Source organism: Miscanthus floridulus, chromosome 9 (genome assembly GCF_019320115.1).
Source record: "Miscanthus floridulus cultivar M001 chromosome 9, ASM1932011v1, whole genome shotgun sequence".
Lineage (NCBI taxonomy): Eukaryota > Viridiplantae > Streptophyta > Magnoliopsida > Poales > Poaceae > Miscanthus > Miscanthus floridulus.
This window is the reverse complement of record NC_089588.1, coordinates 129,969,536-129,991,852: the sequence shown is the minus strand read 5'-3', so window position 1 is coordinate 129,991,852 and position 22,317 is coordinate 129,969,536. Positions and strand designations below refer to the sequence as shown.

General features: G+C 45.3%; 1 protein-coding gene and 1 pseudogene across 5 annotated transcripts; one reads left to right on the top strand and one right to left on the bottom strand.

The window, feature by feature from the left end:
- Positions 1-9,821: 9,821 nt before the first annotated feature.
- Positions 9,822-16,837, top strand: LOC136484273 (cell number regulator 13-like). Of its 5 annotated transcripts, none has more exons than XM_066481514.1 (7): positions 9,822-10,533; positions 10,618-10,667; positions 10,750-11,230; positions 14,495-14,547; positions 15,123-15,223; positions 15,371-15,471; positions 16,817-16,837. In XM_066481514.1, the coding sequence occupies exons 3-7, from the start codon at positions 10,784-10,786 to the stop codon at positions 16,820-16,822; spliced, it is 708 nt and encodes a 235-aa protein (XP_066337611.1). In that variant the 5' UTR covers positions 9,822-10,533; positions 10,618-10,667; positions 10,750-10,783; the 3' UTR covers positions 16,823-16,837. The 5 variants fall into 5 exon arrangements, with proteins under 5 accessions (XP_066337611.1, XP_066337608.1, XP_066337607.1 ...); XM_066481511.1 differs by lacking the exon at positions 16,817-16,837 and having other exon boundaries at positions 9,822-10,170; positions 10,318-10,533; positions 15,371-16,207; XM_066481510.1 differs by lacking the exon at positions 16,817-16,837 and having other exon boundaries at positions 9,822-10,242; positions 10,318-10,533; positions 15,371-16,207.
- On the bottom strand, positions 11,233-13,819 carry LOC136484272 (transcription factor TGAL10-like; annotated as a pseudogene).
- Positions 16,838-22,317: the final 5,480 nt, after the last annotated feature.

Sequence of the window (22,317 nt, the reverse complement as noted above, 5' to 3'; positions counted from 1 at the left end):
CTTTTGGGGGGTGTTTTTTTTTCGTCCTACGGAAATGGTCTTATAAGATTTTTCAGATTTCTTTTTCTTGATGACGCCGTGATGATATATGAGACTGTGCCGTTGTTACTATAATAATTTGTTATTATGGAATAAATAACTACGATGCATATTTTGTTGCTGTCTCCATTCAAAATTATAAAACATTTTGGCTTCTCTGGGTAAATTTTGTTACGTACTTAGATATACAATATGTCTATATACATAGTAAAAATAATATATCCAGATAATTTAGAACGGAGTGAGTACGTAAGTTTGTGTATAAATTTGAATAGCTTAGTGATTAAGTCTCGTAGTTAAGATGTGATCATATCTTTGGGATTTTAGAAACGTCTTCCATTAGATTTTAACTTTTTAATTGAATCCAGTTGTCACGAATCTATCTCTAGGCTTTCAAAATCACCTATCTTTTGATTTCAATTTTTAATTGGATACCGCTGTAAAAGGGTATCTACAATGAATCAACCGCTAAAGTGTTGTATTGCACATATTGGTAACCAATAGACCTGTAGCCATGCATGCCTACCAAATGCATGATCTCTATGTGGCACTTATCAAACCACGAATGTTTAACACGGCGCTACACGTAGAGTGAAAATCCATGCACCACCTACAATAGAATGATGATCTCGACAAGGCACTTGTTAATAGATAGCTAGATCTTACTAATCGAACAAACTCTATATGTTACTCACCAATAGGACAAATCATTGCATGACACCTAATAACAATACAAGAATATCTACGCGTCCAGTCACCTAGGATAGTGAATGGCAGATCGATCTCTAAGTAACACTTTCTGTAAGACAACATGATAGCATGTAGAGACAAAATGATCCTCGCATGAGATCCGTGGACAGAACAAAACTACATACGCCACTTGCTAATGGATTGTTGTATACATGGCACTTGCCAATGGAACGGCCTCCAAGTGGCACTTGCCGACAAACAAACTTTACGTAGTACGTACTAATGGAAAGATCTTTAAGATTTTTCAGATTTCTTTTTCCTGCTGTCGAGGTGATATGTGATTTGTACCGTTGTTACTGTAATTTGTTATTATGAATATATAATATATAACTAGGACGCATATTTAGTTACTCCCTCCATTCCAAATTACAAGACGTTTGGTTTTTCTACATTCGTAGATTTCGCTATGCACTTAGCTATACAATATGTCTACATATATAGTAAAAATAATGTATCTAGATGATTTGGAACGGATGGACATAAGTTTGCGTATAAATTTGAATAGCTTCGTGATTAAGCCTCATAGTTAAGATATGATCTTATCTTTGGGATTTTAGAAACGTCTTCCATTAGATTTTAATTTTTTAATTGAATCTAGCTGTCACAAATCTATCTCTAAGCTTTTCAAAATCACATATCCTTTGATTTCAATTTTTAATTAGATACAACTGTAAAAGGTATCTACAGTGAACCAACCTTCAAAGTGTTGTATTGCATATATTGGTAATCGATAGATCTCTAGCCACGCGTGCCTGCCAAATGCATGATCTCCATGTGGCACTTATCAAACCATGAATGTTTAACATGGCGCTAACCAGCGGAGTGAGATCCATGCACCACCTACCAGTAGAAATGATGATCTCCACATGGCACTTGTCAATGGACAGCTAGATCTTACTAATCGAACAAACTCTACTTCACTCGACTGCAGGATAAATCATTGCATGACACTTAATAATACAAGAATATCTACGCGTCCAATCACCTAGGACAGTGAATGACAGATCAATCTCCAAGCAACACTTACTCTAAGACAACCTGTATAGCATGTAGAGACAAAATGATCCTCGCGTGAGATCCGCAGACAGAACAAAACTACATAAGCCACTTGCCAATGGATTGATCTATACATAGCACTTGCCAATAGAACGACCTCCAAGTGGCACCTGCCAACAAACAAACTTTATGTAGTACGTGCTAATGGAAAGATCTTGTCCTACAACCAACTAATAGAATCAACTCCATAAGACACATAACAATGGACGATCTCTACTTGATCTTGAGGTAATGAAAGTGCATCTAGACCTCCTAAGTAGGTTTTTGTGGTTGAATGGCAGAGCAATTAAAGGACTAATGAGTTTGGTGTGCCTTGGATATGTTTCATTGCAAATAATAGTATCAAACCCTTGTCATTTCTCAAATTGAAGAAAGGGGGAGCAAACAGAAAAGGCAAAAGAGACAAGGTTACAATGGCTATTAATTAGACCCAATGGTGGCTTGTTTGCGTGAATGAAAAAAGGTTGATGTTCATTGGTATTGCTGATCAATATTGAAGGATGAGTCGTTAGTCCATAATTGAAGAAATGGCAATGCAAGAAAATACAAGTGACAAATGGGGCAATATGAAAATCATATGGTTTGGTATCAAACATATCTTGCTTGCATAGACAAAGGGATTTTGAAAATGCATTGATATTGATCAAGCTAGAAGCAATATGAAAGAGATGATCAAGAGCAATGGGAAACACAAAGAGAGATTGTGAAGGTTGCTTGCTTGGTTATTATCAACTGATAAAAAGAAAGATGAACAAGGACTTAGTAATTCAAAAAAATCAACAAGGAAGCTTGTTTGATAGAAGCAAATATTTAATCAAAAACTATATTATATATAAATATAATACGAGTGATTTCTTATTGTTGATACGAGATAAGATTGACTTGATGATGAAAAAATAAGGCGAAGATAGCAAGGAAATTGATTGCAAGATTTAAGCTAAGGTGAAGGCAACCAATGATTTGGCGATCAAGGTACCATGGCTAAGGTTAGTTCCTGTTTTGATTTGTTCATTCTACTCGATTTGCATGGTTATGTGTGTTTGTGGAATTGCTAATTGTAATATAAAGAACCACATCTCTAAGGTTGGTTTCAGCTAGAATTCACTAGGCGTAATTTACACTCGTGTTTGTTGTGTACTTGTTGAATATCCATAAAAGTGTGGGTAATCTGCTTAAATATATGCCAAAGTGTAGATAGTTTGATTATCCATAAAAGTGAGGAAAGTCTGCTTGAATATCCGTAGAAGTGTGTGTAATCCATGCAATGCTTAGATAATCTGCAAAAAATATTACTAGTCTGTTACCATTTTGTGCTTGAATTTTCAAAGAACACCTATTCACCCACCTCAATGTGACATCTTGGGCCCTTCAATATGTTTTTTCGAGACTAGTTGCTCGCTTCCGTTCCTTAAAACCATTAAGCAACCTCTTTGAAGTAAGCTTGAGTCTGCAGTTTTTTTATAGACTCTACTTGTCATAAAAAAGATGTTTTCTTAGTACAACAAATTCAATATTTTTATAAATACAATAGTAAATAAAACCGTTCAATACACAAAATGTTGATTATTCTATTATCAAAGATGATCATTCCATTTAACTAATTTTATAATAAAAATGGACATGTCTCCTTACAAGTTATCTTGGTCCTGCTTACGCACAAGATACTTTTTGCACCCTTGTGTATAGACCCATCAACCTCCAGATATAACAATTTTATTTATATGATAATTTTGTTTTTATTCTATCGGGATAAATGACATGCATGTTTCCTCTATAACATTCTTTTTAAGCTGGAACCTTTTTCTCTAGGGCATTTTTCTACTAATGTCAATTTTTTTTGTTACCCTAAAAAGTTTACTACCCATAAAAAGGTAGAGTGACTTAAACATAAGTAAGATCTAAGTCACTTTAAAAGCAGAAAAATGGTTTATGCCTATAACCGAGAAAAAAAAGAGAAATTTATAGTTTTTTGGTAGGTTCAATTTAACATGGAATCTATTTTAGCAGACAAGTCGTGACTAAGAAGTACATTTTAGGATATAATTGTTGCAGAGTACTCCTATGTTCCAATCATTTGCACTCACTCCTACAGTGTAACTCACACATGGACATGGGTATGGGTGTATGCATAGATCCCCTGATGAAGAGATGATATTACGTACAAGCACTTTCTTTGCAGCTGCACATGTGCATAACTGCATATATAATTGGAGAACGAGCGCGTACCTCGGTGGCTAGCATCTCCGGTGTGAGAGTTGCCTGCCGAGTTCGATCCTTGGGATCGCAACTCTGGTGTCTCACTGGGGCATGCCCCCAAATAAATTTTGCTTGGACCGGTCCAAGCGTCTGCCTCTCGTGCGTGATGCCACAATAGGATTACGACGTGTCTGTCGTCTACAGAATTTATGGATTTTGGTGATCTCAAGAAGGACGCGGTCTTCAGATCTGAGTGTAGTTGTAGGTTTATTTGTACACGGGTGGTGTGTGTAGTGTGTGTGTGTTGAGTGGACGTGCGTGTGTACGGACAGATGCTACAATTGCACCCAGATGAGAAGCAAAAAAAAACTGCATATATAATTAAAAATGGCAAGTTTCTACAAGTATACAAATGTCTTGATAGGTGTGAAATAAAAAAAACTATCTTGTGGGTGCCTACCAATTATCTGAAGATGCCTTTTCATCCTCGCGGCAGTACCTGAATATGGCAAGGTCAACGATCCTCTCGATTGCACTTGCTTCATCTTTGTTTGTGGTGTGAGCTGTCACACAGCTTTAGACACTGACTTTTTTGCACACCAGCCCTCCATACGACACATAGTAGCATAACCACCCTCTAGTGGGTACAAACATATCCAATATAGATATGGTTACAAGTAGACGTACCTTTTTCAAATCCGTTTTCCAATATGGATGGTGTCATCTATCTACGACAAGATATGAATGGCGTCGATATTATACGTGTACTCCCTCCTGTTGTAATATAAAGGATGATCCAACAGATAAAATAAGGAGTCTCCTCTAAGATGGAAGATACCAGAAAGATGAAGTTTCTCAACTCCGCTTGTAGGGATGTTGGCTGTCGTTCGTTGGGCATCTGTTCTCAGGCCTGTTGCCAAGTGTTTGCCTGTGCAGTCATCCATACGAAGCGTCAAATATGTTTGGTTTTTGAAATCTGGAGCTTTTTCACAACGTGGGTACAATTTAGATGAAAATCAGTTTCTGAATATATGTAGTGTATTTCAGAGTGCTTGTAATGTGTTGATGTACCCAATTATTATCTAATATAATTCTTTTTTCATCAAAAAAATAATTAGGATAGAAAGAGTAGTTCAGTTGGTACTTTCCTTAATTAATGTTGTTTGTTATTCTATCAAAAAAATTAATGTTGTTTGTTTGGGCAATACCAAGTTTCTTGCCAAGAAAGACAGAGGAGAGAGGAGGTTAATGATTAAAATACCTTATATTTGGTAAAATTTTTGAACTCTAAATCCTTTATATTATAGGACAGGGACTATGATCTAATAAGTATCAAATAGATTTAATTTGGTATTAGACATTGAATATCAATACTCAAATACAGATAGGTCTAATATCTCAACGGGAACCGAATGAGTACACATGGATTTGATCTCTAAGGGCATATTTGTTCCCCTCACGTCGATCTGATCCCTGCATTGGGCCGTGCGTATAGATTAATAAAGAGAAGGATATTAGAACAACTCTAGTAGAGCCCCTACTTGAGTCATCAAAACCAAATTTAAGGGTCGGAGCAAAAAAAAAAAGAGCTCATAGCAAGCCCCCTATTAGAGCCCTCAAATTGGAGGCCCCCCTCAAATCTCTCACTGGGCCCTCGTTCCTTGAGGGTTTGGAGGGAGCCCCTGCTTTACTATTGGGGTCGTTGAAAGCCCGCACTCGTACGGGTTCATCACTCGTGTCGTCCGAGAGCAACGCTTCGTCACCGTCGACCTTCCTCTTGCCCCCACAGCACTATTCCGTGGCGTCATCCACCATCTCGACACCCACAACGACAACCACCATCGCAATGCCCCTCCTCCACCCAAATTCGGGGGGCACTCCCTCCCAGCGTGCGGCTACCTCCAACGACGATCTTCCTTCCGTTGGTGTCACACTTCGCACCCTCCTCCGGCGAGTGCATCCTCGCGCGTCCGCCGCTTGCCGCGAGTTATGGGCGCCTCCACCTCTTCCCCGCGCCTCTTCGCACGAGTCGCGAGCGCCTCCGTCTCTTCCCGCGAGTCGTGAGGCAAGCCCCGACAAGTGGATCTCACCCTCCTGCCTCTTCTCCACATGTATAGCTAGTTGATAGAGCGTAGAGAATGTAAGCAGATCCCTTGTGTCGGTATCTATCAAAAGGGATTTGTGGGCTCTTGCTAGAGCATATACAAAGAATTAGATCCTAAAATGAGGGGAACCCTCAAATCAAAAGTAGAGGCCCAAATTTGATGGATCGAGCTAAAATTACTCTTAGGCTCCTCACATGTGCTGTTCGAGCCTGGCTCGGTTGGTGTAAAATATAGGAACATCCTACATTCGCTGGTATGTGACCAAATTGGCGGCCTTCATTGTTGAGGACGGCCCAGTGGATGCTCGTTGTACTATAGACCATCCCAAATAACATCTCAGTTTTTTTTCTTCCGCTTATGCGACCTCACCAAACATTTTATCCAAAAATATGATTCCACTCGTCTGCTTCCTCTCCCCTCGTCCAGGATATACTATGCAATTCCATCCTCCAATTGAACACACCGTAAACGTATTCCAAATTGATACCGTGAAATATCGGTACCATTTTGAACCCTATCTTCACGTACCAAGTGGCAAGTGGTGGACAGCTCGAGTGAGTTCAATCTCTCTGTAAATTCTCAAAAAAAAAGTTCAATCTCTCTGTTTTTTTTGGAGTTCTTAGGCAGTGCGGTGGATTGAAAAAGCTTATGATTTCATCATCCGACTCTGCATATATGCATGTGCTAGAGAGAGAGAGAGAGAGCACGTTGACCTTAGGCATGGCATGGCAATGTGCACTGCACCATGCATGCCCCATATAATATACAGTAGCTAGTAAAATAAAAGGTTGGGAAAATTTGAGAAAGAAGAATGTTCCTCAAATAATCCACATCTGCATAGTCATAGGAGGACGAGAGAGCGACAGGGCGTTGTGTGGTGTGCGTGCGTGAGTTATCAGCAAGATCATGAACCTTCAGCTAGAGCGACTGGTTAGTTGCTCTCAAGCAAATTAGCAACCATCCATATACAGAGGAGTATATATCTCATTAACAGCTTGAAAAAGCTACGAGAGCGATCCCTGGTACAGTTCTCGTCTGCGCAAGGGAAAAAGGGACCGGTCTCTTTTTCCTCATCTGCTCCGTAATTAATAAGATAATTATCTTAGGTTTTGTCAAAGAATTAAAATGCCTTTTTTTGTTTACCTTGGTCTTTTCATTAGGAATTAATTAACAAATCTTGTTATGTATTTTCTCTATTAGATATAGATATTAATATAGATTAGGTAGTACAGATATAAATATAGATACATAACAAATCTATGCATGAACTATATATATATATATATATATATATATATATATATATATATATATATATATATATATATATATATATATATATATATATATATATATATATACTGCCTAATCTTATATTAATACCTATATCTAATAGAGAAACTATATAACAAATCTATACATAATCTATATGTATACTATCTAATCTATATCGATATATATCTTATATACCTAATATTAAAGACAAAAAATATCTTTGTTCCATCTCTCACTGTCCCCATCACTTCGTCCCTCACTCCTCTTCTGTTTCTCGATCTGTCGTCACTCACTATCGTCCTTCTCGCTTTTGAGTTTGGAACTGCAAAACCTTCATTGGCGCCGCATCCGGCTCATGTCATGGCCTAGCCATCCTAAGCCCATTTTGCATCACGGTGCTTGTGGACATGTGGTTCGCCTTCACCTTTCTTAAACCCACAGTAGATGCACACAACAACCACCTATGTAAGTTAAGTCCTGTTTGTTGCTGCTGCTACTTATAATCAGATTAGTGTTGAAAAAAATGAGAATCCCACCAAAGGCATCGATTATTGTTGATTTTTCTGACCACCGCTTTAGAACTTTGAACCAGCATATCGATAATCGAGAATTAAAATTAAAACATTCTCACGGTACAGTCATATAATTGAATCGATTATAAGTAGAAACAAACAGGGTCAATGTCTTATCAATTTTCCATATGGAATTAATCCTTTATTACACTAGCATTTACTATCGGCCTTGGAGCATATTTGATTTAAGGTTGAGCCAAGCCCAATTAAATCTAACAAAACAGCTAGCATATTACCATTGGCACGAGCACCATGCAACAAATTGTACATCGCAACACATGGACAAGTTGGCTAGTGTATATAAAAATATTAATATTTATGAGGTGTAATAAATACCATTAGATTAATCCATGGAATATGTTTTTATAATAAATTTATTTAAAGATACAAATATTAATGCTATCTTATAGATCTAATTAAATTTGGGGTTGTCTCGAAAGTGAGATTTCAATTCTTTTTTTGATGGACAACTGACAAGAAATTTGTCGAGAGCATATACTAACAGAGAGGTAGATACATGAACAACAAGTGGTGGATGATGACTTGCGGTGGCGTTGGTGGGTTCGTTGCCATTGCAAGAACAGGGTGTGGGTTTCGGGTACGAGAATTTTGAGCAAAAGCTCTGTTTGGCTTTCTGCCATGTTAGCATTGGTGACACCTTTGTGGTCAGACTCATTGTTGTAGACCTTGTCACGATGTGTCTAGACCCATATCCTATTTGAAAAACCTAGGTTCTCTTATCGATGGCGATATCTGCCGATGTCGCTTACCTCATTAGAGGGCATCGCAGTGGAGAACTCTGCCCCATATCTTTGATGTGACTTGCAGGGAGTGCTTTGGTGTACTATTTTGTTTTTTGAACTCCATGTACTGTTTCTTTTTTGGGTGTTTATCTTGACTGACGTAACTTCATTTCGTGAGATTTCATTTTTTTAAGAATGGAGCAAATATGCGGATGGGCACATAGCCCAGCGGTTAAGACTCCAAGGAGGAACCAGCCCGTGGGGGTTCGAACCCCTGTTCCGCACCAGGCCTCCAAAGAAGGCCGCGCCAAGGTGGCGCCATTCAAAAAAAAAAAGAATGGACCAAATATGCGGCAAAGCATATATCTAAGCCGGGCCAGGCCTCGAGCAAGAGAAAAAGTATTTAGGCCTTGGTCAAGAGAGAGAGAAAAAAGAAAGAGATAAGGAAATATGCATGTGGGAAGGAGAGGGACCAAGTGAGGGCTCGAACGAAGGTTTAAAGTTGTTTTATTATTCTCAAAAATGTATTTTTTGGTAATAAAAATGAAAGCTCTCAAGTGCAGCCTAGATAGCGTCACAGCGATAGCAGCCTGGGTTAGACCGTCACAACAACTTATTTGGGCATCTAAATCCAAAATAAATAGTAAAAGATACAAAATCAGTCTCCAACAACTTATATGGAAGATCTATTTTAGATTGTTTGAGAGACCCAATCTAAATATGGACATTCTTTTTGTTGGAAACTCATTTACAGAAATAATTCTTTTTAAATCTAGTTATTAGAGAAGATGTCGAATATGTATCGAATCTTTTATTAAGCCCTTGTTTAGTTCGCGAAATTTGGATTTTGGGGCTACTGTAGCACCTTCGTTTTTATTTGGCAAATAGTGTCCAAACATTGACTAATTAGGTTTAAAACGTTCGTCTCGCAATTTCCCACCAAACTGTGTAATTAGTTTTTCTTTTCATTTACATTTAATGCTCCATGCACGAACCACAAACATTCGATGTGATAAGTACTGTAGCAACTTTTTGGATTTTGAGGTCCAACTAAATAAGGCCTAAATAACGAATGAGTCGTTGAAGACAGCCTTAGTGGGCCACGAACTCCAATGCTCACGTCTCCACTCGTTGACTCGTGCACGGCGGCCCCGTTCCCCTTCTCTCCCAACTCCCAAGCAGCTGCCAGGCCGTCGTCAACGTCGAGCAGCCGCCCGTCGGCCCTGCGGCTGAGCCTGCGCCCTAGCTCGCCCCCGGCACCCGAACAGCAACCTCCCTCTCCTGTCTCCTCCAGTGCCGTGCCCCTCAGGGCTCAGGCCATGACCAAAGTGCAAACTCAGCCCCGCCAGATCCCCGTCAGCGGCGCGGAGGAGCGATGGTGGCAGCCGGAACGACGGCAGCGGCGTGGAGGGACGCAGCCGCGGACTCGCTCAGGTCAGAACTTGCAGTTGCAGGCTGATGGTCGGGTCGGGCTGGGTCGGGCGCGGGCCGAGCAGAAGGCTTCGGGTATTTTGGCCCAACCGAACCTGACCCGACCCATCCCTCATTTCTGAATTTGTTTCATTGATTGATTGAAACTAGGTGGACTTGGGGTCAACGGACGCCATGCGGTGGATGTACCCTACCTTTTTTATTCGATTGGAATCGGATCGATCATCTTCTGCGAAGTTTCGATCAACGCGGTTTCCCTGGTGGCTGCCTTTACAATGATTTGTCGGCCTGTTGGGGATCGGGCTAAAACGGATACTATACGAGTGCCCAAACTTCTTCAGCCGGTGGTTTACTCTGCTCTAGCTTGTAAGTTCTCAGCGTTGTTTGCAATCTACCGTAGACTGTTCAGTTTGTGTCCTGTCTGATCTGATTGAGGAAAACAATATTTAGGAATCGTAGCTTCATCTCTTCTCTACAAGCACGGCGACCACGTAATAAAGGTAAAAAAGTTGCAAAAAGGTTAAGAGTTTCATCTCCACACTACTGTTTCTCATCTTGCATCAGCTTTTATCTTGTCCACAGGTGCATAGAGGAGGCAGCACTGAGTACATGATCGATGGCACTATGGAACGGTCTCAGCCAGGCTGCCACCGTCGCACAGCTGGCTGGAGTCGACGCTGGTGGCCTCATCACCATGATTGTCCAGGCAGTGCAAACTGTTCGCCGGAACAGGGAGGAGTGCCAACACCTTATGCACCATGTCATGATGATCGGGGATCTCCTACAAATGCTTCAGCAGTCAGAGACGATGCAGCGCCCAGAGATCCGGAGACCGCTGGACGGATTGGAAGACACACTCCGGCAGGCGTACACGCTAGTCGTGTCCTGCCAGCAGAGCAACACCATGTATCGCTTCCTCATGGCAGGAACTCAAGCTCAGAAGTTCCGTGACATCCGGGATAGAATTGATTCATATCTCCGGCTCTACCCTTTGGTCAGCCACATCGACACAAGAGAGTTCATAACTAGACTTTACAGCCGTGCACATCCTTCCCAACCACAGGTATAAATGTTGAAGTAGTTGTATCATAACTTAGTGTCTGCACTATTGTTCCTGCGGTTTTAGGACTTTCTCTTGTTGAAGCTGGTGAGTCCTTGACTCAAGGACCACTTCCTTGTACTGCTTTACATGCCCACTGTAGGTTTTATACTATACTATCAAAATACTTCAATGGAATCTCTGTGTTTCATTAATGTGAATGCTTATACTGAAGGGATTCTATTAAAAGTTTGAAAAACTGATAGGAGTCAAGTTGGGATTTGTTCCTCATATGAGATTCAGGTTGCCATTTCAAGCAGCAGATGAGATGTTTGGGGTTGTTTGCCTCAGATTGAAGCATTAGGTGTCCCTCAACAGAGTTAGCATGAAATTTGGTCCTTAGTAAATTGAGGCAAAACTAAGCATAGGAGTGTTACATTTTATTTATTAATCAATTAATATGCACAGGAATATGACCATATATGAATTTTTACATACTTCTTGTCTAATTTGCGTCAACAGGTCTACTTGAATGTTTAAGGATCCAACCTGAACAAAATGCATTTTTGCTTGAAGCTAGAACAAATAAATGTTTTATTTATCCTACCTCACACTGTCATCATTCATTCACATAATTACAGCCAACTCCTGGTTCTTCTATATTGTCAATTGAGTAAATTGCACGGCCGGTAAAGTATTGGGCTGATTTCGTCTGGGTCCCACAACTATGAAATCGTACTGTTGGTTCCTCAATCTACTTAATTCAGTCCATGTAGGCCCTAAACAGCCCAGGTGGTGTCAAGCAGTCGACGTGGCTGTCCACGTACGCACGATCTCATCTTCTCCACCTCACTCATTTCCTTTCTCTCGGACGGACCTCGGGCACGTCCGCCACTGCCCGGAGCCGCGGGACAGCCGGTGGGCGCACGCCGCCGCGGCCACGCACGGCGTCGACTGCGTGGAGCAGCACATGCACAACCTGCTTTGGAGCGTCGCCGTGGTGCTGGAGGCCGGCGAGCTTGCCCACGGCGCTGGCCATCTGCTGCGCCGCGTACCCGGCGGCAGCGGCGCCGTCCGGCGAGACGTCGACGGTCATGAGGGTCTCGACGAGCGTCTGCTGCAGCTTGTTCATGCCCTGCGAGTCTGCGACAGCGCGTCCTCCAGTTGCTTTGCCGTGTTCTGTAGCTTGCGCACCTCGGCGGCCTGGAGCTCCAAGAGCGGGTCCAGCTGCGGCGCCAGCACCTTGAGCAGCTCGGAGGGGCGGAACCCGCCGATCCAGAGGAAGAAGCGCTCCGTGGAGGCCCGCCACACGCCAGACAGCACGAAGGCGTCGGACCGCGTCGCGCGCGCCTTGGCCTGGAACAGCACGCCGTAGTGCGCTAGCCCCACGTCGACGAGCACGCGCATCTGCACGTCCGGCGCGTGCGACTGCAGCGCCGCACGCAGCTCCGTCGCCTGCCTGGTCTGCTCCTCCACCCAGTGCGCGTACTCCAGCTCGAACGCGGCCACGCGCAGGTCCACGGGCGCTGGCCCGACTCCTCCCATGCCGTACGCGCCGTGCTGCAGCAGCAGAGTTCATTAGCAATGGCAGCTGCGGTTAGCCGTCCCGCCTGGATTGTTCCATCGGCGTGGCGATCTATCGGATCGATGCCCTCTCATGGATTATTCCCTACCTGCTGGCGCCTGGCCATGGTGAGCTCCTACTCCAGCTGCGCCAGCTTCATACGGCTCGTCTCGAGATTCTGGATGTACGCCTGTGCGTGTCGTATCAATGGATGCAACAAAAGCAGCAATCATCAGTGATGAGCTGATTCGACTGATGATTCGACGCAGAGAATAACGTAACAATTGGAAGGAACAAAAGCAAGAAGATTTGCTTGGCACGCGACGAGTGATTGCTCTTGGCTGAGACGCTGACCTTCTTCCGTAGCCGGCTCTTCCGAGCTGCCTCTCTGTTCTGCGCGAGCCATCTCTGAATCTAGGCAAAGCAGATCGAGGGCAAAGATCAGCGGGCGAGGAATTCTTTTCCCTGCGGATAATTCAGCTGGGTCATCATGCATCAGTCGGGCCGTCTCACCTTGTCTCTTGGCCTAGCGTCGTCGTCGTGGCCGACGCTATCCGACGACGGCGGCGGCGCTTCTTCTTCCACCGGCGGCGGGACGTCGTCCTGCTGTGCCTGCAACTGCAACCAACCAAGGCCCCCCGCAGTGATGATTATCTGAAGCCATGAGGAGACGGAAAATCGTACCGAGCTGAGCTGCAACACCCAGTGGAGGGGCGCTTAGTTAATTACCAGGCGTTTGCCGAACTTGACCTCCTCTGCTTCGACGACGTCGAGCGGCGGCGCCGGCGTCGCCAGGGTGACCGTGGGGACGACCGCGGGCAGGGGCAGGGCGTCAGCGTCGGGCCGGAACGGGCCCCCCACACACCCGCCACCAGGTGGCGCTGCCGCTCGTAAATCCCCATGGTCGTGACCCCGCCGTCGCCGCCGGGACCCAAGGTCACGTACCGGCCGGACACGCCGCTCGTCGCCAGCGGCTGCAGGCGACTGCAGGAACAAGCAGCAAGAGCATGTCAGCTCGCAGCAGCATGTATCTCCACAGAAATCAAGCCCGAGCGAGGCCGAGGGGAGGGGATGGTTATTACGCGTGCTGAGGAGACGGGTAGAAGAGGCTGCGAACGCCACGGCACGGACGACCGGACTGGCTGGCTGGCTACTGGCTACGAGGCCATCTGACGGGGAAGATCCCATTCGAGGACAACCACCTGCAAGGGGAACACATGGGCAAGAACATCCGCGCGGGTCTCCAGATGTTCGCGTATAGGGTGGTGGAGAAGGAGAGGAGCCGGGCGGCCATCCTACACATCGGCGGTGGCGGCGGCGGCAGGGACAAGGCCTCTGACTCCAGCAGCGACGGCAACTCGCTGTGCGGGGACGAGAGCGGCAGCGCGACGCTGTCGGACGCCGATGCTCCCGAGGTGCCCGAGGTCCGTCCGAGAGAAAGGAAAGGAGTGAGGTGGAGACGATGAGATCGTGCGTTTTTTTTTTTTGCTAAAAAGTCGAGGGCCACGTGTGCCTCACGTGCGTACATGGACAACCACGTTGACTGCTCGACACCTCTTGGGCTGTTTAGGACCTACATGGACCGAATTAAGTACATTGGGGAGTTAACAGTGCGATTTTATAATTTGAGGACCCAGACGAAATCTGCTCAATACTTTAAGGACCGGTCGTGCAATTTACTCTTGTCAATTATTCTAAAATCCTAAGATGCTTTGTCATTTCAGGCTTCAGAAGAGGCGCCGGAGTCATCTGGGAGCCATGTCAACCCTGACTCCCGGTACAGTGTCCACAATACCAAGTTTTCTCCTTTATTTTGTGATCATATCCCACATTTGTCCCTACATTTTACATTGCTTGACATGTTGGATAGTAAGAGGAAGTTTCTTTAAGCAATGTAAATGTCATTCATTTACTTGTCTAGTAACCAATGTGTACCGTACATTTCGTATCTGCTTTAGTAAGATGGTGTCTGTTGGATTGGGAAGAATTTAGGGTAATTGTAAATTTGCCAACTTTAATTGTTACTGCAATCTTGCCCCTAAAAATTTGCAAACATGCCAACAGAAATGCCTTTTGTTTGGTATTATTGCAAAAAAAAAACAGTGACAATTTGGCAAATGCCCCTATTCTTTATGTCTTATGGGAACTAGATTCTTGTTAAACTTAACTGTTAACTAACGATTAGTTATGACTTGTGAAAGATTAGAGGACAGCTGTAGAAACATGTTACAGATCACACATCGTTGTTTCTATACCTTGATAACTGTAATAGACGTGTCCCAGAAAACAATTTGCCAAATTATTTTATTTTCACGAAAATTTATTAGCTTTTAGTGTTTAATAGCATGACAGTTTCAGGACCCATGGAAGTGCCTCTGATTACCATGGCATTGAACCAGTAGGAGTTACAGCAGTAACTGAGTCATCTGTGTTGGAAGAACAACAAACAAATGGTATTTCCTTTAACGATGCTTATGAGCATGACAGATCTAGAAAGTAAAACCATATACTCTAAATTACCAGATCAACCTCCAAATTATATTGTTATGTGTTATTTCCTTTCACAGTGAAAATTGAATTATTTCATTTTTCTTTTCCAGGAGGGCTTACGGCTTTCAAGTTCTCCGAGCTGGCTAGATCTACAAATAATTTCTCATCTAACAATATAATTGGAAGAGGTGGTTTTGGTAATGTTTACAAGGTATCTTACATGCTTTTATTTTGTTCTTATAATTATGAAAAAGACTTTTTTTCTATATTCATGTTGAAGATGTTAAAATGGTCTTGGCATAATCAAGATCTTGCTTAGCCTAAACATGACCACTAACATATACTCAGTGTGGATATTAGAGGCTTAAATACTTTTGAATGCCATTAGTGCCTTTGTAGCAGATGCTAATGTAGGTGTAATGGTCTTCACCAAACTTTAGAACTCTCTGTTGATGTTCCAGTGTAGATTTGTCCTCCAAGGCATGACCTCCTACCCTTGATGTGAAATCAAGCTTCCAAACCTTCCAGAGCCCTAATTGACCGGTTGTAGATGTAGATTGGCATGCTAATCATATTTAGGTTGTAAGCCACCTCTTATTTATAGGCTTTGTGGAACTGGGGTTGACTCCTAGATGCCTTTGGGTTACAGCTAATCATGGTGAACTAATCTAAACAGATTATAGGCACTTATTCGTGGACCTAAACTCATCTGCCTTGTCGTTGGACATAGTTTTTGGCTGAGATCATATAACAACATTTTCCCACTCGATCAAACAGATGACAACTTTATGCTCGCATTAACTTATGTTCAGATCAATGCGTAGTTAGTAGCATTTTTTGCTACTAGGACCCCTATTATCCATAGTTCCCTGCAATACCTAGTTAGAACGCTTGTTTACTTATTAGGAGTTGATGATATGGCCTGTACCCAGGATCATTAAAACCCATATTGATTTATGCGCTTCTAAATGGAATGACCGGTAAGCTTTAGAGCAACTCCACGAGATCTCTTATATTGCATCTCCTATAAGTTATTTTTGTATAGTCCCTTAAAAATCAATTTAGAATATAGGAGAGCACTGCTCTAGATTACCTAAAACTTGTCTCTATGTCTGTTTAGGGTATGGGATAGGTAGTTGTCTCCTTTATTTAGGAGAAAGGAGGTTGTTTTTAGGAGACCTCTTAAAAATGGTATCAGAGATGAGATAGGAGATCTGCTGCAGTGCCTCCATCTCCTAAAATGCTAGTTTTAAGGTATAGGAGAATCGATAGGATATCTGGTGAGCTTGATGACATTTCATTCCCTTTCAATATCACAAGAATCTATAGCACCTTTCTAGTCGATCTTTTCTAGATTAAATTGATGTTTTGCCAAGTATTCTTAATGCAATGATACGTAGTTCTCCTGCGTGTGTGAGAAAAAAAGATGTTTTACCAAGTATCCTGATTTGTAAATGCCAAGTCAAGACTAGTATAGAATATTTGTTCATATAATGAAGTTCTAAACCATAGTGAGCTATGAGCTTAGCTTTAATCATTCAATATTGTCCATTAAGAGTTAAAAAAAAGGGCAGACCCAGTGCCGGAAGCTCCCACATGTTGGGGCTTAGGGATCGGAGGAAGTAGGAGTGGGAGGCGGGAGGCCGGGGCTTGAACCCCCGACGACGAACCGGCGGCGCCGTGCTCGGCGCCTGGCCTGAAGCTGGCCGACAACGGGAGATCATGAACAGTAACGCCCGAGGGCCCAAGGTGAGATAAACTCAATCTCAGGCTATCCTTATTGATCCATAGAGTTTGATACATATAGGACTCAACTTAACCAACTACCCCTATCTTTTAGGACTCTGTAATCTAATCTCAACTAACCCAACTATAATGACTCTCAATCCAAACTAACCCAAACTCTGAATAACAGCTTGGCACACGGTTGAGCCTAGCCATCCTAGCCACTACGGCGTGTATAGACTTTGCCGAACATAACATCACTCCCCCCCTCGGCAAACAGCTTGTCCTCAAGCTGAAAGGTTGGGAATTCGGCACGGAAATCCTCGAGCGGCTCCCACGTTGCATCCGCTGGTGGAAGACCGGCCCACTTGATGAGCACATGCCAGACCCCGCGACGTAGCTGTGCACGCAAGGCTTGATCCGGTTGGAGCAGGCGACGTCCCTGGTGAAGCGGAGGCAGAGCTGGCGGTGTAGACGGTGGCGGACCTCGGAACGGCTTCAACACCCCGACATGGAATACGTCATGAATCTTGGCTCCGGCTGGCAGCGACAAGCGGTACGCCACCTCGCCGATGCGTTCGACGATCTGGTATGGCCCGACGAAACGAGGGCTGAGCTTGCCGCGACGCCCAGGCAGCAGTGACTGTGTAGGACGATGAAGGATGCGGAGCCAAACCCAGTCACCCACCCGAAACTCCAAAGCACGATGAGTGCGATCATAGTGGCGCTTGGCATACTCCTGAGCCTGGAGCAGCCTGGCGCGCACATCAGCTAGGAAGTCGTTTCGGTTCTGCAGGAGGGCGTCAATAGCATCTGTACGGGAGGCACCTGCAGTATAAGGCAGCAAGGTCGGTGGTGGTCGACCATACACAACCTCGAACGGCGACGTGCGGAGGGCTGAATGATAGGATGTATTGTAGCAATACTCCGCCCAAGGAAGCCACTCAAGCCATGCGCGCGGTCGGTCCCCTGTGATGCACCGGAGGTACATAGCTATAGTCTTGTTCACCGCCTCCGACTGACCATCCGTCCGCGGATGAAATGCTGTACTGAGTCTGAGCGTGACACCGGCAAGCTTGAAGAGATCTCGCCAAATGTGGCCTGTGAAAATCGGGTCCCGGTCACTGACAATTGAATTGGGGAACCCATGGAGATGAACGATGCCCTCAAAGAACGCCTTGGCCACTGACATAGCTGTATACGGGTGGCTGAGGGGTATAAAATGAGCATGCTTGGATAATCTATCCACCACAGTCAGGATGACACTCTTTCCATGCACCCGCGGAAGCCCCTCAATGAAGTCCAGAGCTATATCTGCCCACACCTGCGAAGGTACCTCCAGGGGTTGCAAGAGGCCGGCTGGTCTGAGGGATTCCACCTTGTTCTGCTGGCATATGGCGCAAGAGCGGACAAAATCACGAACCAGCCCGCTGTCATGCTTGATGAAGAACTCAGATCGGAGGCGCTGCAAAGTCTTCTGGAATCCCTCATGGCCTGCTGAATGAGCAAGGTCCAGCACCTGGGGCACAATCGGCGACTCAGCTGGAATGAAGACCCTGTTGCCGTAAAGCATAAGCCCGTCGACCACGCGCCACGGCGCGCCGCGCTGAGCGACACCTGTGTCCCGTAGGGCGCGCAAGTCCGGGTTCTCCTGCACCTCTCTTCGAAGGTCATCAAATAACTCAAACGACGGACCATAAATAGCATGAGCAGCTGCTGCTTCGTCGTCGTGACGGCGGGAGAGAGCATCCGCCACCGTGTTCAAGGTACCCGGCCGAAACTCCACTGTGAAATCATATCCGAAGAGCTTTGTTACCCAGTGATGTTGCGGCGGTGTCGACAAGTGCTGGTCCAGCAGAAACTTGAGTGCGTAATGGTCGGTACGCACCACAAAACTGCGCCCCCACAAGTATGGCCGTCAGTGTCGCACGGCCTGCACGAGGCTGATAAGCTCACGCTCATATGCCGCCAATTTCATGTGGCGCTGCGCAAAGGGCCTGCTGAAGAAGGCAATCGCACCGATGCCTTGGTGAAGAACAACGCCGAATCCTGACCCCGACGCATCACAGTCCACTGTAAATGGCTGGTCAAAAGCCGGCAGCTGTAGCACCGGTGCTGTAGACAGTGCCCGTTTGAGGGCGTCAAACGCCACAGTGGCCTCATCCGACCAGCTGAACGCGTCGCGCCACAGAAGCCGGGTCAGGGGCGCCGCGATGGCGCCGTAGTCCTTGATAAACCGGCGGTAATAGCCGGCCAACCCGAGGAAGCCGCGTAGGCTGCGCGCTGATCGCGGTTGCGGCCATGTCTTGATGGCGTCCACCTTGCTGACGTCCATGGCCACACCTTCAGCCGAGATCACATGCCCGAGGTACGCCATTGAGGACTCGGCGAACGAGCACTTGCTGCGCTTGAGCCGCAGGTGGTTTGCCCGGAGCGCTAAGAGGACCGCCTTGACATGCTGGAGATGCGTTGTCCACGACGGGCTGTAGATCAAGATGTCATCGAAGAAAACCAAGACAAACTTACGCAGGTAGGGCTGGAGGACGGCGTTCGTTAGGCTCTGGAACGTTGCCGGTGCATTGGTGAGGCCGAATGGCATGACCAGAAACTCGAAGTGGCCATGGTGTGTTCGGAACGCCGTCTTCTCGATGTCCTCTTGATGCATCCGGACCTGGTGGTAACCGGAACGAAGATCCAGCTTCGTAAAGAACCGTGCGCCGCCAAGTTCGTCGAGCAGCTCCTCCACAACTGGGATGGGAAATTTGTCCTTAACCGTGCGCTCGTTCAGAGCCCGGTAGTCAACACAGAAGCGCCATGACGTATCTGGCTTCTTGACCAACAGCACTGGAGCCGAGAACGCTGAAGTGGACGGCCGGATAGCGAGATGGTTGGTGCTGAGGGGAGGCCCGAACCGCTGCTGACAAAGCCGTCGGAAATCATCCCATGTCGGCCGCCCGGCGTCCCGCTCGAGGACGGTATACCACATCTGGGCCTTGCCGGTCATGTGGAAGGACGCGAGCCACACCCAATCGACGGCCCTGGTCTGCTGTCCTCGAAAGAACTGCTCGCACTTGAGCAACCATCCCAACGGATCGTCCGCCCCATCATAGCACGGAAACGTCAGCTTGTGGTAGCGCGGCACCGCTGATTGTTCAGGGTCTGAAGGCCGGTGATGCCCTGATGTTGGCGACTGCATCGGGGCATGTGATCCAGAACCTTGCATGATCTGTGACAGCGAAGGTACTGGCGACGGGGACGGCGGGAAGGAGATCTCCGTGATCGGCACGCCTTGTGACGGTGGCGGCGCCGAGAACCCTCCCGGACTGGCAGTGGTCGCCATCGGTGATGTCAGCGTGATCTGAGGAGCCGGTGAGGAGAACTGCAGTTCCCGCACCGGTCTCGACATTGGCGGTGGAGGGAGACCACCATAGCTCAGCAGCCCGTACTGGAACGTTGAGGAGGAGGGCGGGCTTTCAATCGCGGACACGCGCAGCGACAATTCCGCGACCTAGCGCTGCAACGCGGCCATGGCCGTTGTCATCCCGTTGAGCGCCTGGGCAAGGTCTGTTGGGGAGAAAGCCGGTTGTAGCATGGGTACCGTCGCCGAGACAATGGGTGCTGTCGTGGTGATGACGGCGGCGGAGCTAACGGGCGCGGTGACTGACGGGGTGGCGGCGGAGGTGGGGGGCGGTATGGAAGCGGAAGCCGCAGGAGCAGACATGTCTGATACCAGGTTGTTGGGGCTTAGGGATCGGAGGAAGTAGGAGTGGGAGGCGGGAGGCCGGGGCTTGAACCCCCGACGACGAACTGGCGGCGCCGTGCTCGGCGCCTGGCCTGAAGCTGGATGGCAACGGGAGATCGTGAACAGTAACGCCCGAGGGCCCAAGGTGAGATAAACTCAATCTCAGGCTATCCTTATTGATCCATAGAGTTTGATACATATAGGACTCAACTTAACCAACTATCCTAATCTTTTAGGACTCTGTAATCTAATCTCAACTAACCCCACTATAATGACTCAATCCAAACTAACCCAAACTCTGAATAACAGCTTGGCACACGGTTGAGCCTAGCCATCCTAGCCACTACGGCGTGTATAGACTTTGCCGAACATAACACACATGAGTGGGGTCTAGGGAAGGGAAAAACCGAGGCAAGCCTTCCCCCCGCAAAATCTGCGGAGAGGCTACTTCGAACCCACGACCTGGTGACTCAGTGAGACAGCTCTCACCACTACACCAGGCGTGCCCTTCTATTGTCCATTAAGAGTTATAGACCTATTTATATCCTACTGTTTTGACTCCATTAGGATTTCTATTAATGCCCATTCTTTATTTATGCTTATAGACTTAACTTAATAGACTCAATACTCTCGGCTGAGTTTCATTTGATATTTTCACCAGTGGTAATTTTCTTATAGGTTAATTAGTATTCACAACGGATTGGGTAACAATCGAGGCTCTTTAATTGTGCCTCAAAATCAACTAATTATTAGTTGGTACATTTTCCTATTGTGGTTCCTTAATTGACTCATTAGAATCTTCAATAGAAGTTGTACTAGTTTAAACGGAGTTATACAAACTTGTGGCATAAGATAAGACGTTAAAAGTGTTCTTGAATCACTGGTACAAGAAACTAATCATGCATATCTTCAAGATTTATACTACTTTAGGAACATAATCTATTTTTATCTTAACAACTTAGCAAAACAATAAGAAGACATCATCAAACTAAGACAGACGCTACTTGCTGAATCTAATGTAAAGCTCCAATATATTGGACTCAACTTTATTTCCATCAGCGCTATCATCTTTAGACTTCGTTCCCCTCTTTCTTATGGTTTGGCATTACCTGTAGGAAAATTGGAAATATGTATAATTGCACCTGAGTCAGTCCACCATATATTTTTTTCTCAAACAACATAGGAAAACTATGTGTCATTTTATTTAGTAAAGAAAAAAAAACCAAAGGAGAGGCAGAGCCAACTCCCCTAGGCCACTTAGTACAAGACTAATTGCGCTACACACAGTTCTCTCCTAGGACACCTATTAGGAGAATTGAATTTAAGGGAAAACTAATGAGGCAACTTTTATTACCCTTCTTTTGAAACCATTCTTTAAACTTAGCACATGATTATTGTTTCTTCTTATTAAAAAAATTCTTTCTTTTTTAAATTCAGGTATAAGACCATTGACTTAAATGAGTAATTTTTTTCTCAATACCTACTTTTTCAAATATTTGATTGCCTTGTAACAACATGATGGAAAATTCCTACTGTCTTTGTATAGCCAATATTTGTTCTATAGTACCTTTTAGAAACAGGATGCTAATG